The sequence below is a fragment of the Lonchura striata genome, chromosome 31, assembly GCF_050655825.1.
Source record: "Lonchura striata isolate lonStrDom1 chromosome 31, ASM5065582v1, whole genome shotgun sequence".
Classification (NCBI taxonomy): Eukaryota; Metazoa; Chordata; class Aves; order Passeriformes; family Estrildidae; genus Lonchura; species Lonchura striata.
The window spans coordinates 6,458,715-6,473,215 of NC_140733.1; the positions used below are offsets into that span (position 1 = coordinate 6,458,715).

Below are 14,501 nucleotides of genomic sequence, written 5' to 3' on the forward strand. Positions count from 1 at the left end.
ATTTGGGTCCCGGAGCCAGGAAAATTGAGGAATTTGAGGAAAATGCCCCAAATGGAGCCGGAGGCAGCGGCCGGGTGAGGCCCCACCCCCCCGGGGGTTTGGGAATTTTGGGGGGATTTGGGGGGTTTTGGGGTTCTGTCGTTTCAGGCGCCGCCGCCGTCGCCCCTTCCCCTTCCCTCTTTCTATTAAACTCCCCAAAAATGGGGAAAACCCCCCAAATTCCTCCAGCGCCCTCCGGCTCCGCCGCTCCCGCCGGCGCCGCTCAGTAAGTGTCCAAAATCTTTTGTTTTTAACCCAAAGGCGTCGCGCGGGAGGGGCCGGTGATCAAAAAAAAAAGGGAGAGAAATGCTCAAAGAAATGTTTTGTATTTTTTTGGGGTGGGGGGTGGGGAAAGGGGGAGGGGGTGTCTCGAGTGTTTTTCCCCTTCAGGGAAGCAGCAAAACGCAGGGAAAAAAGGCCAAAAAAAAAAAACCCAAAACGGTGAGAAAAAGCCGAGGAAAGGGAAAAAAAAGAGAGGATTTAACCAAAAAAGGCCAGTCTGCACTCAAAACGCGCTCAGGAGATTCCGGCAGGGATTTGAGGAGAAAACCCCCAGAGCTGGGGAATGCAGAGAAGTAAGAGTCGATTTTCTTTCTTTTCATTTTTTGGGGAGGTCGGTTTTTGGTGGGTAGGGGGCGGTTTTGGGGTGTTTTCCGCCCTTTCCGCAGCCGCAAGTGAGAGGAGGCAGCAGCAGCAGCAAAAAGAAGCTTTTTTTGCCCCAAAGTGAAGCTGGAAGAGCAGGAATTTGGCTCCAGGAGCTTTCCTTAGGAAAGAAAAAAAAACCGTAAACCCCCACCCCAAAACCCCGTGGAGGGAGGGGCTGGAGCAGGCGTGGGGGGAGGGGACAATAATCATGTTTCCAGGTTTTTTTCTCCCGAAACCAGCAGCAGGAATGCTTAAATTTAGACTTTTGTCCCCAAAACGAGTAAGTGTAGGAGCGAGCAAGGGGCGGGAGCCTCGAATTTGAGGCAAAACCCCCCAAATCGGCGGTGGCAGGTACCGGGTGCGCCCCCCCCCCACCCTGAGCCCCCCCCCGGGACCCGCGCGGGGTGGGGGGGGGAGGGCGGCAGATTTGGGGCGATTTCGGCCGGTTTGGGGCGGGGGGAGCGCGGGGACCCCCCCGGACGTGGCATGCGGGCACCTCCCGACCCCAAATCCCCCCAAAACCGGCGGAAAAGCGCGACCCGCGGGCGGTTTGACCGATTCGGCCGCTTTTCCCCCCAGAATCAGTTGTGCTGACAGGGTGTGTGTGTGTGGGGGGGTCTCGTGGGTGTTTTTTGCAGCCCCGCCGGCCCTGCCCCCGCCAGAGGAGCCTCCAAGAGCCAGACTGGGGCAAAAAAACCCCCAAATCAGGGTCTGCAGGAACAGTAGGGAGCCAGAAATTGGTATTTGTGCCGCTTTCACCCCAAAATGGGCCACTCCAGGGATGGAAGGGGAGGGGGAGCTTTGGGTTTGGCTGCTTTCCCCCCCACCCACTTAAAAAAACCCTAAAAATTGCTAAAATTGCTTCAGAATGCGCTGCTCGTTGGGCCCGCCCCCAAGCTGGGAATTGAAACAAAAAAAAGGGTGTTTTCCACCCCAAAAAAGTGCTTAGTCAGCGCTTTCGCCTGGTGCCTGGGGAGGGGGAGGAGCTTTTGTACCGTTTCCCCCGGATTTTCCCCCAAAGCAAAGGGATGGAGGAGCCAGGTGTGCGGGATGGGGGGCTGGCTGTTGTCTCTCTCCCCTCCCCACAGTGACAGTGCCAAAACCGCCTTGATTCGCCCCAAAATGGACAATTTGCTCCAAAAAAAAAAAACCAAAAAGGCTTAAAAAACTAGAAATTCCCCCCAAAATAAGACAGGTGAGCCAGCAGAGTAAGTACCGGCGGGGCCCCGGGACGCGCCGAGCCCCAAAATCGCCCGTTCTCGGCCCGAGCCGCGAGGGGGGCGCGCGATGGACCCCAAACCCCGTTTCGGAGCCGATCCCGTGCCGGGGGCGCGCGGCCGACCCCAAATCCTCCTTTCGGACCTCGCTGTGCTCCGGGGGCGCGGGATTAACCCCAAATCCGCCGGTCTGAGCCCATTTTGCGCCCTCATTTCCTCCTCCCGGCCCCGTTTTGCGACCGGGACGCGCCCGTGACCCCAAATCCGTTTCTGAGTCTTGTTTTGCGCCTGGGCCGTGACTCGGACCCAAAATTCCCGTTTCTCCGCCCAAATTGCGCCGGGGGCGCGTGGTGGGTCCCAAACCCCCCAAACCGCCCGTTTTCGGGTGCGCTCCGGCCCCAAATTCCCCACATTTTGCCCCAAGTCGCTTGGGGCGGGGCCGGACCCGTTTTGGGGAGGTTTTTTTTGCTTTTTTTTTTTCCCCGTTTCGGGAGGTTTTTTCTTTTCCTGAGAAAACTTTACCCCGTTTTCTCAGGTTTTGCTTTTTCTCCTCTGGACCCAAAAAGGCCGAAAAAAAAGCAAAAGGCGCCGGTGGTGGCACCCCCGGGACCCCCCGGGGCGGGGTTCGACTCCCCGCGGCGCCGCTGCTGCTGGCCTGGGGTCCTGTCCCGACACAGACCCCCCATATCACGACAGGGAGCCCCATGTTGTGGTGGAGAACCCCCCCCGTTTCTCCTCCTTGACTTGGGGATCTGGAAATCCAGAGGAAAGGGAGACCCCTGTATCCCGACAGGGACCTCATATCGCGATAGGAGCCCCCGTATTGTGATAAGGACCCATTATCACGACAGGAATCCCCCCACGTGTTCACATGGTTTTGGGGGACCCATGGTACGAGGGCGGGGGCGATTCCATGTTGTGACAGGGACCCCTTTTGGTAATAGGGCCCCACATGTCGTGACAGGGACCCCCCCCATTGTCCCAGAGCCCCACACCGGGTGACCCACAGTACCAGGATGGGGGTGCCCCGTGTCACGACAGGGATGGTCTATCGCGACAAGAACGTCTGTCCACGCTCTGCAAGGGCTCCGATCCTGGCAGGACCCTGGATGAAGATGAAGATGGACGCTCCTGTCGCGACAGTGCCCCTGTATCGCGACAGGAGCGGGACCACGAGTGGGCGCCGCATCGCTGTGAGCCCCCCCTGTCGCGACAGGGACCCCCAGTGACCAATAAACGGCAGAGCCCCGACCGCGCCTGTGTCGTCATTGGGGCTGGGGGGGGGGTGCCCTTGGTGCATATGACGTCACTGGCTGCTCCCTCTGACGTCATCGCAGCGCGGGCTGGGCCCGCTTGGTGACGTCACCGCCGCTTCCTGCCGCGTGTCCTGTACAAGCCCCGCCCCGTCCCGGCGGGTTTGGCCTCGCCCCCTTTCTAGCCCCGCCCCTTCCTCATTGCTGGCCGCTCATTGGTTCTTTCAGGCCCCTCCCCTGTCCCTTATTGGCTCTCCCGAGTCCCGCCCTTCGCTCCTCCCATTCCCCACCCCCGCGCTCTCATTGGCTCCCCCAGGCCCCACCCTTCGCCCCTCATTGGCTCGCCGGGGCCCCGCCCCCCCGGCCCGTCACCGGATCCTCCCGCCCGGCGCCGCCGCCGCTTCCTCCGGGCCCGCTGCGGCCCCGGGAGCCGCCGGGAGCCCCGGGGAGCCGCGGCCCCGCCATGTGGCTCTTCTCCCGGGACCCGGTGCGGGACTTCCCCTTCGAGCTGGGCCCGCCCGACGCGGAGCCCGACGCGGAGCCGCAGCCGGACCCCGCGGCGCCGGCCCCGCTCTGGCGGCTGCTGCGGGGCCGCCGCAAGGTGCGGGGGGGGGGGGGGGTCCGTGTCCCCTCGGTGTCCCCGTCCCCGCACCCTGCATGGCCACGGCCCCGCCATCCCTGCCCCGAGTCCCCCCCGGTGTCCCCTCGGTGTCCCCAGCCCTCATCCCCCCGGCCCGGCTGTCTCCTGCCTCCCGCCCCGCTGGCCCCAGCCCCGTGTCACCGCCGTCCCCGTGTCCCCAGGCCGATGGCGCTCCGGTGTCGGTGTTCGCTCACAGCCTGGCCCCGGGGGGCGACCCCGGTGCCACCGGCCTGGCCCGGGCGGGGCTGAAGCGGCTCCGCAGCCTCCGGCACCCCAACATCCTGGGCTACCTGGACAGCCTGGAGGTGACGGCAGCGGGGACAGCGGGGGGACAGCGGGGACATGGGGGTGGCTGGGGGGACATGGGGACAATGGTGACAGGGGGAGCGGGCAGTCATGCTGGGACAGGGGGACACTGGGGGGACAGGGCCGGTGGTGACAGCGAGGGGATGAAGGAGGGACACAATGGGGGGACACGGGGGTGACCCCGAGTGTCCCCCCAGACGGAGCAGTGCCTGTACCTGGTGACCGAGGCCGTGACCCCCCTGCGGCGGCACCTGCGGCTGCACCCCCCGAGCGGGGACGCGGGCGAGCAGGAGGTGGCCTGGGGGCTGCAGCGGCTGCTGGTGAGGGGGGGATCCCTGAGGGGAGACCTGAGACCATTGGGGGGACCCCAAGATCCGGAGAGTGGGGGGGATCCCCAGGGTCTTGGGTGGAGGGATCCCCAGGGTCTTGGGTGGGGGGGATCCCCAGGGTCTTGGGTGGGGGGGATCCCCAGGGTCTTGGGTGGAGGGATCTCCAGGGTCTTGGGGGGGGGGTCTCCAGGATCTGGGGGGGTTCTGGGATCCAGGGGGGGTTTCTGAGAGGTTTTTGGCTATCGGGGGGTTTTTGCCCCCCCAGACGGCGCTGGCGTTCCTGGGGGCCTCGGGGCTCGTTCACCACGCGCTGGGGCTCGACGCCGTCTTCGTGGACCCCGGCGGCGAGTGGAAGCTGGGGGGGCTGGAGCGGGTGGCGGCCACCAGCGAGGGGACCCCCACACGCCCCCCCAGCGACCCCCCTCGGCCACAGGACCCCCCCGAGCTCAGCGACCCCTCCCGAGGCCAGGGGGACCCCTGGTGAGTTGGGGAGGGCACCTGAAAAAGGGGGTGGGGGGGGGTTCAGGGGACCACGGGGGTCTCCTGTGCCCCCTCCCCACTGTCACGGCCCCCCCCAGGGCAGGGGACATGTGGCGCCTGGGCTGCCTCATCTGGGAGGTCTTCAATGGACCCCTCCCCCGGCCGGGGGCTCTGCGCAGCTTCGGCAAGGTCAGGGACCCCCCCCAAAATCCTGGGGACCCCCTGAACACCCGGGATCCCCCAGTTTGACTCCCCCCAGACTTGGATCCCCAGATTTCTGCTCACCCCCCAGATCCCCCCCCAGGCTCGGGGGTCCCCCTGTCCCCCCAGCCCCTGGGGTGCCCCTGACCCTGTGTCCCCCCTGTCCCCCAGCTGCCCCCCGGGCTCATCCCGCCCTTCTCGGAGCTGGTGGCGGCGGATCCGGGGGCCCGGCCGGGCCCGGGGCCGCTCCTGGAGCGGCTGCAGCGCCCTGGAGCCTTCCTGGCCTGCGCCCTGGTGCGCACCGGGCTCTTCCTCGAGCACTTCCAGGTCTGGCTTCAGCCTCGCCTCGTCCCTGTTCCCTCTGTTATTTTTCATTCAGAACACCTCATCCTCATCCTCGCGTTCATTCCTGTTTTATTCTCATTCCCATCCCTGTCTCCTCATCTTTGTGCTTGTTGTTGTTCCTCATCCCCATCATCATCCTCATCCCCATCGCTGTCTCCTGATCGTCCCTCAATCCTCATGCTTGTCCCATTCCCGTGTTCATTTATGTTCCTTTTGTCTCATTTTCATTCCTGTTCCTTCATCCCTGCTCTTCCATCCTCATCTCGTTCCCATCCCTGTCCCCTCATCATCCTCACCATCATCATTGTTTTCACTCCTATTCCTTCATTCTCTTCCTCACCTTCATCCCCATCATCCTCCCCATCCCCTGATGTCCCCCCCGACCCCCGGCAGGTCCGGGACCCCTCGGAGCGCCGGACGTTCCTGCAGGAGCTGCCCCCTCTCCTGGAGTCCCTCCCGGGGCCCTTCCGCAGGCACAAGCTGCTCCCGAGGCTGCTCGAGGCCCTGGAGCTGGGCAGCGCCGACGCCAGCGCCCTGCCCCCGCTGCTGCAGGTGAGACCCCCCCCAAAATACCCCCCAAAACCTCCCTGACCCCCAAAATCCCACCCACAACCTCCCTGCTCCCGCTGCTGCAGGTGAGACCCCCCCCAAAATACCCCCCCCAAACCTCCCTGACCCCCAAAATACCCCCCAAAACCTCCCTGACCCCCAAAATCCCCCCCAAAATCTCCCTGACCCCCAAAATCCCCCCTAAAACCTCCCTGGCCCCCAAAATCCCCCCAGTAACCCCCATAGCCCCCTGGTCTCCCCCCGCTCCCCCAGGTGGCGAAGGTGCTGGACCCCCCCGAGTACCAGGAGCGAATTGTCCCCGTCCTCGTCCGGCTCTTCTCGTCCCCTGAGCGGGGCCTGCGCCTGCGCCTGCTGCAGCTGGTGACTGGGAGCACTGGGAGGGGGCTGGGATGGGACTGGGAGCACTGGGATGGGACTGGGAAGGGATTGGGAGGCAGTGGGAAGGACTGGGAGAGATGGTGGGGTTATCCATGGGGTTTAGGGGGTCACTAGGAGGGGTCTATGAGTTCAGAGGAGGCCTGGGGGGGGGTCTATGGGGGGCGATCTGTGGTTTTTGGGGGTCCCTGGGGGTGTTCAGGGGTCTCACGCCCCCCCAGCTCGAGGAGTTCATCGAGTTCCTGCCTGACTCCACGGTGGACTCCCAAATTTTCCCCCACGTCGCCCACGGCTTCCTAGACTCCAACCCAGCCATCCGCGAGCAGACGGTCAAGGTGGGCCCCCAAAACCACCCGGGACCCGCCCCCAACCAGCTGCGCACCCCCAAATGGGCTGGATGCCCCCAAAATCCCATCTGGGGGTGCCCCCTGACCCCTCCCTGTGTGTTCCCCCCCTCCAGTCCATGGTGCTGCTGGCACCCAAGCTGGGGGAGGGGCGCAGGGGGGGGGAGCTGCCCCGGCTGCTGCTGAGGGTGCAGGGGGGGGACGCGCTGGGACCCCTGCGCTGCAACGCCACGCTGTGCCTGGGGCGCCTGGCCCCCCACCTGCCCCCCCAGGTGAGTTCAGAGACCCCCCCATAACCCCCTCATAACCCCTTGTTGTGCGTGGCCCCCCACCTGACCCCCCAGGTGAGCTCAGAGACCCCCTGAACCCCCCCAAAACCCCCTTGTTGTGCGTGGCCCCCCACCTGCCCCCCCAGGTGAGCTCGGAGACCCCCTGAACCCCCCCTACACCGGCCCAGTACCTGTGACCTCCCCCCCCCCAGACCCCCCACCCTGGCTTGGGCCATCCGGAACCCCTTTCCCCTCTCCTCACTTTGTCTCCCCTGTCCCCACACGGTGTCCCCCGTTCCCCCTCACTGTCTCTGTCCCCCCTCCCTGTCCCCCGTCCCCCCTCCCTGTCCCTGTCCCCCCTCACTGTCCCTGTCACCCCTCACTGTCCTGTTCCCCCTCCCTGTCCTCTTCCCCCCTCACTGTCCCTGTCCCCCCTCCCTGTCCTGTCCCCCCAGACCCGCCGGCGGGTCCTGGCCCCCGCCCTGGCCAGGGCCACCCGGGACCCGTTTCCCCCGGCCCGGGCCGCGGCCGTCGCCGCCTTCGCGGCCACCCACGGCTGCTACTCGCCCCCCGAGGTGGCCGGGCGGGTGCTGCCCCCCCTCTGCGCCCTCACCGTGGACCCCCACCCCGGCGTCCGGCAGCAGGTCAGGGCGGGGAGGGGGCTGCAGGAATTTGGGGAGGGGTCTGGGTGCTGCGGGAGGGACCCAGAGGAGTTGGGGAGGGGGTTTTTGGGGGTGGGAGGGACCAAAAGGAATTGGGGAGGGGGTTTTGGTTTTGGGGTGGTGGGAGACACAAAGAGAAACTGGGGAGGGGGTTCCGAGGGGAGGGAGGGACCCAGAGGAATTGGGGAGAGGGTCTGGGTGCTGTGGGTCCTGATGAAATGGGGGGTGTCTCAAAATTGGGGGGGTCCCACTGAGTGGGGGGGGTCTTTCAGAGCAGGGGGTGCTGGGGAGGGTCCCAGAGCAATTGTTGGGGGGCTCAGGGTGCTGCGGGGGGGGGGTCCCACAGTGGGGGGTCTTGGTGAAATTGGGGGGGTCAGTGTGCATGGGGAGGGTCCCAGAATAGTTGGGGGTGGGCTATGGAGGGGTGGGGGTCCCGGGGGGTCTCTCACTGTTGGGGTCCCTCTCAGGCGTTCCGGGCCATTCGGAGCTTCCTGGAGCAGCTGGAGGCAGCGGCTGAGGCCGGCGGGGAGCAGGAGGGGGGTGAGACCTGCGGGGGGGGCAAAAATTGGGGGGAAGGGGCCAAAAATTGGGGTGGGGCAAAAACTGGGGTGAGGGGGCCAAAAATTGAGAGGAGGGGGTCAAAAATTGGGAGGAGGGGGAGAAATTATCTGCGGGGAAGGGAGGGAATTGGGGTGGGGGGACAGGGGGTGACATCGCGACTCAGGGGGGGACACGGGGGGGCTTTGGGGGTGTCCCCCCCCCGTGACCCCCTCCCCCGTCCCCAGACGCCCCCAGCGCCGCCGCCGTGCCGGGGGGGGGCGCGGGGGGGCTGGGGGCGGCCGTGTCCTGGGCTGTCACCGGTGTCACCTCCCTGACGGCGCGGCTGATGGGCGGCGAGGGGGGGGCGGCCCCCGCACAGCCCCCCCCCACGCAGGGACCCCCGGCTGAAAACCCCACGGCCCCCCCAAAAGGTGAGTGACCCTTCCCCCTTCAAAACCCCCCCACCCCAAATTCCTGACCCCCCCCAGCCCCCAAGCCTTGGGGACCCCCCCCCCCCAAACCTCATTGTGCCCCCCCAGAGCCCCCCGGTGAGGAGCCCCCCCCGGAGGACGCCGATGGGTGGGATGAGGACTGGGGGAGTCTGGAGGTGAGTTTTGGGGAGGGGGGGGCACAGTGGGACCCCCTCCCCATCCCCTCACCTGTGTGTCCCCTCCCCAGGACATGGAGCTGCCCCGGAGCCCCCCCGCCGGCAGCCCCGAGGAAATGGGGACCCCCCCGGAGCCCCCCAGCCCCACAGAGCCCCCCCCCAGCGCCCCTCCCCCAGCCGGGGGGGGTGACGAGGGGGGCTGGGGGGTGGGGGGCGAGTGGGGCACTGAGGACGCCTGGGAGGCGCTGCCCAGCCAGCACGGTGAGACCCCCCCCCAAAACACCCCCAGACCCACCCACGACACCCTCGGGACCCCCCAGACCTACCCCAGACCACCCAGGACATCCCCAGACCCATCCAGAACCCCCCTAGGACACCCCCAGACGCCCCCCGGGATCACCTAGACCCCTCTGGACCCCAGACTCTCCCTGGGACACCCCCAGACCCATCCTGGGACCCCCCAAGCCCCCCCCCTCCCCACCAAGGCCTGCCTGGGGTTCCTCCCCCCACCCCCCAATAAACTTGGGATCCCTCCCCACCCAGGACCCCCCTCAATGCCCCTGAGGGACTCCCCCAGTCTCCTGGGACCCCTCCTCAATATCCTTGGGACCCCAGACCCCCCCCCTCCCCAGTGATCCCCCAACACCCCTGAACCCCCAGACCCCTCCATCCTCCATCCACCCCCCTGAACCCCCATTCCCCCCTCCCTGAGACCCCCCCAGGGCCTCATCCCCCCGAAACCGCCCTCTCGTGTCTCCCCCCCCATTCCCCCCTGTCCCTCCCCCGACCCCCATTTTCCCTGTCCCCCCTCTGACTCCCCCGACCCCCATTTCCCCATCACCCCCGTTCCCCCCTGTGCCCCCGTGACCCCCATTTTATCTCCCTCTGATCCCCCTGACCCCCATTTTCCCTGACCCCCATTTCCCCATCCCCTCCGTTCCCCCCTGTCCCCCCATTTTTCCCCCGTCCCCCCCTGAACCCCCATTTTCCCCATTTTGTCTCCCCATTTTCCCCCCTGTCCCCCCATTTTCCCCATTTTCCCCCCTGTCCCCCATTTTCCCCATTTCCCCCATTTTCCCCCCTGTCCCCCATTTTCCCCATTCCCCCGGTGACCCCCCTGTTCCCCCATTTTCCCCATTTCCCCCATTTTCCCCCCTGTCCCCCATTTTCCCCATTCCCCCGGTGACCCCGCTGTCCCCTCAGGGCCGCCCCCGGGCCGGCGGCAGCGGGAGCAGCAGCGGCGCCGCCAGCTCGAGGCCAAGCGCCGGGCGGCTCCCCGGGGCCCCCAGAAACTGGGGGCGCGGAAACTCGACTGAGGGCCGGGGAGGGGCTCCGGGAGGAGGGGAATCGGGGCTGGTGAAACCCCGGTGGTGGTTGGTGTTGTTTTGTGCCGAGGGGATCGCTAATAAAAACCCGCAGAGCCGCGAGGGCGCCGTGAGGCGGCGGCGGGAGCCGTGAGGGGGACACGTGACCGGGCGGGCGCGGGGCGGGGTCACGCGGCGGGGCGGGGTCACGCGGCGGGGCGGGGTCACGCGGCGGGGCGGGGTCACGCGGCGGGGCGGGGTCACGCGGCGGGGCGGGGTCACGCGGCGGGGCGGGGTCACGCGGCGGGGCGGGGTCACGCGGCGGGGCGGGGTCACGCGGCGGGGCGGGGTCACGCGGCGCGCGGGGTCACGTGTCCCGGCATGGCCGGCGGGGAGGGCGCGGGCGCCGCCCAGCGGCGGCGGCGGCGGAAGGAGGAGGTGGTGGGGGGAGACCCCAAAATTGGGGTGGGGGGAGACCCCAAAATCGGGGTGGGGGGGAGCCCAGGTTTGGGTGGGGACGCGGTGGGGGGAGGCGGGGATAGGGGGGTACTTGGGGGAGGGGTGGCAAGGACGGCTGAGATCGTGGGGACACCCCAAGTCGGGGGGGGATACCCCAAAAAGGGGGGCGGGCATGGGAGGGGGAGGGGGGAAGAACCCCAAAAATTCGGGGGGGACACGAATTCCGGGAGGGGAGAGGACAAGGACATCGAGCGGGAGGGGGGGGCCCAAGGGGGGGACCCCAGGGATGGGGGGGACACAAAGGGGGGACATCAAAGTTGGGGGGGGGGACAGGTGGAGGGCACAGAAATGGGCTGGGGGGGCTTTGGGGGGTCCAGGTATTGGGGGGGTGCTGAAGGGGGGGGCAATTGGAGCTTAATTTGGGGAGGGGGGCTAAGATTGGGGGTTGCCTGTGGGGGTAGGGGGCTGTGGGTGGTGCCCGGGGGGGGGTTTGGGGTCACCTGGGGGGGGTTGGGGTCTTCCAGGGGGGTTTGGGGTCACCCTTGGGCCCTCCAGGACCCCGGGGTGCGGCTCTCCAAGGCTCTGAGCTACGTTCTGCGCCACGGGGCCGTGGCCGAGGGGCTGCCCATGGGCCCGGGTGCGTGAGACCCCCAAAAACCCCCCCAAAACCCACCCCAAATCCCTCCCAAACCCATCCCAAAATCACACAAGATTCCCTCAAAACCCACCCCAAATCCCCACAAAACCTGCCCCCAAACCCCCCCCAACTCCCTCCAAAAAGTCCCCAAATCCCCGATAACCCCCCACAAAATCCTCCCCAAAATCCCCGCAAAACCCACCCCAAATCTCCCCCTAAACCCACCCCAAAATCAACCAAAATTCCCCCCCAAACCCACCCGAAAATTTCTCTCCAAAATCCACCCAGAAATCCCCCCCAGCATCCCCCAGATATCTTTTGGGACCCCCGAAATGTCTCCTGGCACACCTCAAATACCTTTTGGGACCCCTCAGACTTCCCTAAATGCCTTTTGGGATCCCCAAAATGTTCCTTGGGACATCCCAAATACCTTTTGGGACCCCTGGGACACCCCAAATACTTTTTGGGACCTCCTAAAGTCTCCCAGATGTCTTTTGGTACCCCCAGAGTGTCCCCTGGGACGCCCCAAATACCTTTTGGGACGCCTCCAAATGTCTTTTGGGACCCCCAAAAGGTCCCCCGGGACCCCCCGGAGGTGCTGACGGGGGTCTGGGGGGTTTTTTTTTGGGGGGCAGACGGTTTTGTCGAGGTGGGGGCTCTGCTGCGGCTGCGGCGCTTCGCGGGGGTCTCGGAGGGGGACGTGCGCCGGGTGGTCGCCGCTGACCCCAAGGGTCGCTTCGCCCTCCGGCCGGACCCCCTGAGGGTCAGAGCCAACCAGGGCCACTCCCTGCCGGTGAGGGGGGTCCCGGGGGGGTCTGGGGGGTCCCTGAGGGGTTTGGGGGGGTCCCTGAGGGGTTTGGGGGCATCCCAGAGGGGTTTGGGAGGATCTCCGAGGAGTTTTGGGGGGTCCTAGAGGAGTTTGGGGGGTCCCTGAGGGGTTTGGGGGGATCCTCGAGGGGTTTGGGGAGGAGTTTGGGGAGGTCCCCAGGGGTCTGGGGGGATTCTGGGGGTCCGGAGTGGGATTTTAGAGATCCAGGAGCAGATTCTGGGGGTCCAAGCTGGGATTCTGGGGGTCCGGGCTGGGATTCTGGGGGTCCGGGCTGGGATTTTGGGGGTCCGGGCTGGGATTTTGGGGTCCGGGCTGGGATTTTGGAGATCCAGGAGCAGATTCTGGGGGTCCGGGGTGGGATTTTGGGGTCCGGGCTGGGGTTTTGGGGGGCCGGGCTGGGATTTTGGGGTCCGGGCTGGGATTCTGGGGCTTTGGGCTGCGCTTTCGGGGTCCGGGCTGGGATTTCGGGGTCCGGGCTGGGGTTTTGGGGGTGGCGGCTGCTGCAGGGGCTGTGTCCGGGGGTCGCAGGTGCCCGAGCTGGAGCTGACCCCCCTGCGCAGCCCCGGGGCGCTGCCCCCCACCCTCGCCCACGGCACCCGGCGCCGCCTGTGGGGCGCGATCCGGGCGGGGGGGCTGCGCCCCATGGGCCGCCAGCACCTGCACCTGGCGGGGGGGCTGCCGGGGGACCCCGGCCTGCGCAGCGGTGAGTGACCCCAAAAAAATCCCACCTGGAGACCCCAAAATCCCACCCGGGAGACCCAAAAAAACCCGCCCGGGAGACCTCAAAATCCCACCCGGGACACCCCAAAAAAACCCACTCGGGACACCCCAAAATCCCACCTGGGAGACCCCAAAAACCCCCCCCGGGAGACCCAAAAAACCCACCCGGGACACCCCAAAATCCCACCTGGGACACCCAAAAACCCACCCGGGAGACAAAAAAACCCACCCAGGACACCCCAAAAACCCCCCGAGCACCCAGAACCCCCCCGGACACCCCAAAACCCCACAGACACCCCACTCTCACCTGGTGGGGTGTGACCCCTCCCCAAAACCAACCCGGGGCACCCCCAAAAACTCCCCAGACTCAGCAGGGACCCCCCTAAACCCCCCCAGTGACCCCCCCAAAGCTCAGGGACCCTTTTGGCACCCCCAAATCCTCCCAGCCCCCCAAATCCCTTTCTAGGACCCCTCAAACACCTCAAATCCTCCTCGAGGCCCCCCCAGCCTCCCTCCTGCAGCCCCCCAGACCCTCCCAAAACCCCTCGGGACTCCCCAAAATCCCCCAGGACCCCCCAAAATCCCCCTCCCCGCAGGGATGAGGTCGGACTCGGAGATCGCCATCATCATCGACGGCCCCCGAGCGCTGGCGGGTGAGGGGGGGGTCCCGATTTTTGGGGGGGTTCCCCGATGTTTGGGGGGGTCCCCGCTGTTCGGGGGTCCCCCCCGATGCCCGTGTGACCCCCCAGCCCTCCCCCCAGACGGGATCCCCTTTTTCCGCTCGGCCAACGGGGTGATCCTGACGCCGGGGGACGCCCAGGGCCGCGTCCCCCCCAAATATTTCCTGCGGGTGCTGCAGCTGCGGCCGCGCCGTGAGCGGGGGGACCCCAAAACTGGGGGTGGGAGACCCCAAAACTGGGCGGGGGACCCCAAAACTGGGGGTGGGAGACCCCAAAACTGGGCGGGGGACCCCAAAACTGGGGGGCTGGAGCAGTTGTTTAGGGGCTTTGGGAGGAGCCTTGAAATTTGGGGGGGGGGGTCTCTGGGGTGGTCCAGGAGTTTGGGAGGGACCCCAAAATTATTGGGGGGGGGTTGAGGGGGGTGGGAGGGGCTCGAGGATTTGAGGGGGACCCCAAAACTGGGGGGATTCATGAACTGGGGGGGGTGGAGCAGTTGTTTAGGGGGTTTGGGAGGAGCCTTGAAATTTGGGGGGGGGGGTCAAAGAGTTTTGGGGGATTATTCAGGAATTTGGGGAGGAATCCCCGAAATTGGAAGTCTGGGGAGGTTCAGGAGTTTGGGAGGGACCCCAAAATTATTGTGGGGGGGTTGAGGGGGGTGGGGGGGACTCGAGGATTTGAGGGGGACCCCAAACCTGGGGGGGGCTGAGGGAGTTTGGGGTGGACTCGGGGTTTGGGGGGTGCGGGGCTGGGAGTTGGGGGGGGGGGTCAGGATTTTGGGGAGGGGTCCTGTTGCCATGGCAACAACTCCTCTATTCCCCCCCCCAGGGTGTGAACTGCCCCTGGACGGGCCCTGGGACGAGGAGAGGGGAGAGACCCCCAAATGAGGATGGGGGGGGGGGTCTGAACCCCCCCCACAAGGATTTGGGGGTCCAACCTCTCCCCCCATAAAGATTCGGGGGGGCCCTGAGCCCCCCAGACCCCAATAAAGCCCCCCTGAGCACCACGAGCATCACATGGTGGGGTCAGACCTCAAACCCCCCTCCCCAAATA

General features: G+C 66.4%; 2 protein-coding genes across 3 annotated transcripts; both read left to right on the forward strand.

The window, feature by feature from the left end:
- The first annotated feature begins 2,826 nt into the window (after positions 1-2,826).
- On the forward strand, positions 2,827-10,249 carry SCYL1 (SCY1 like pseudokinase 1). Its single transcript, XM_077789603.2, has 16 exons — positions 2,827-3,755; positions 3,956-4,099; positions 4,298-4,420; positions 4,695-4,909; positions 5,008-5,098; positions 5,282-5,437; positions 5,849-6,007; positions 6,278-6,385; positions 6,622-6,735; positions 6,861-7,016; positions 7,469-7,657; positions 8,143-8,215; positions 8,461-8,646; positions 8,755-8,822; positions 8,894-9,083; positions 10,026-10,249. Exons 1-16 carry the CDS (start codon positions 3,618-3,620, stop codon positions 10,136-10,138), a joined length of 2,223 nt encoding a protein of 740 aa, XP_077645729.2. The 5' UTR covers positions 2,827-3,617; the 3' UTR covers positions 10,139-10,249.
- A 182-nt stretch (positions 10,250-10,431) lies between these two features.
- On the forward strand, positions 10,432-14,460 carry LOC146764812 (tRNA 2'-phosphotransferase 1-like). 2 transcript variants are annotated; one of them, XM_085563575.1, is made up of 7 exons: positions 10,432-10,564; positions 11,141-11,222; positions 11,858-12,015; positions 12,580-12,754; positions 13,368-13,424; positions 13,533-13,621; positions 14,277-14,460. In XM_085563575.1, the coding sequence occupies exons 1-7, from the start codon at positions 10,508-10,510 to the stop codon at positions 14,397-14,399; spliced, it is 741 nt and encodes a 246-aa protein (XP_085419701.1). In that variant the 5' UTR covers positions 10,432-10,507; the 3' UTR covers positions 14,400-14,460. The 2 variants fall into 2 exon arrangements, with proteins under 2 accessions (XP_085419701.1, XP_085419702.1); XM_085563576.1 differs by having other exon boundaries at positions 10,433-10,564; positions 13,533-13,643.
- The last annotated feature ends 41 nt before the right edge of the window (positions 14,461-14,501 follow it).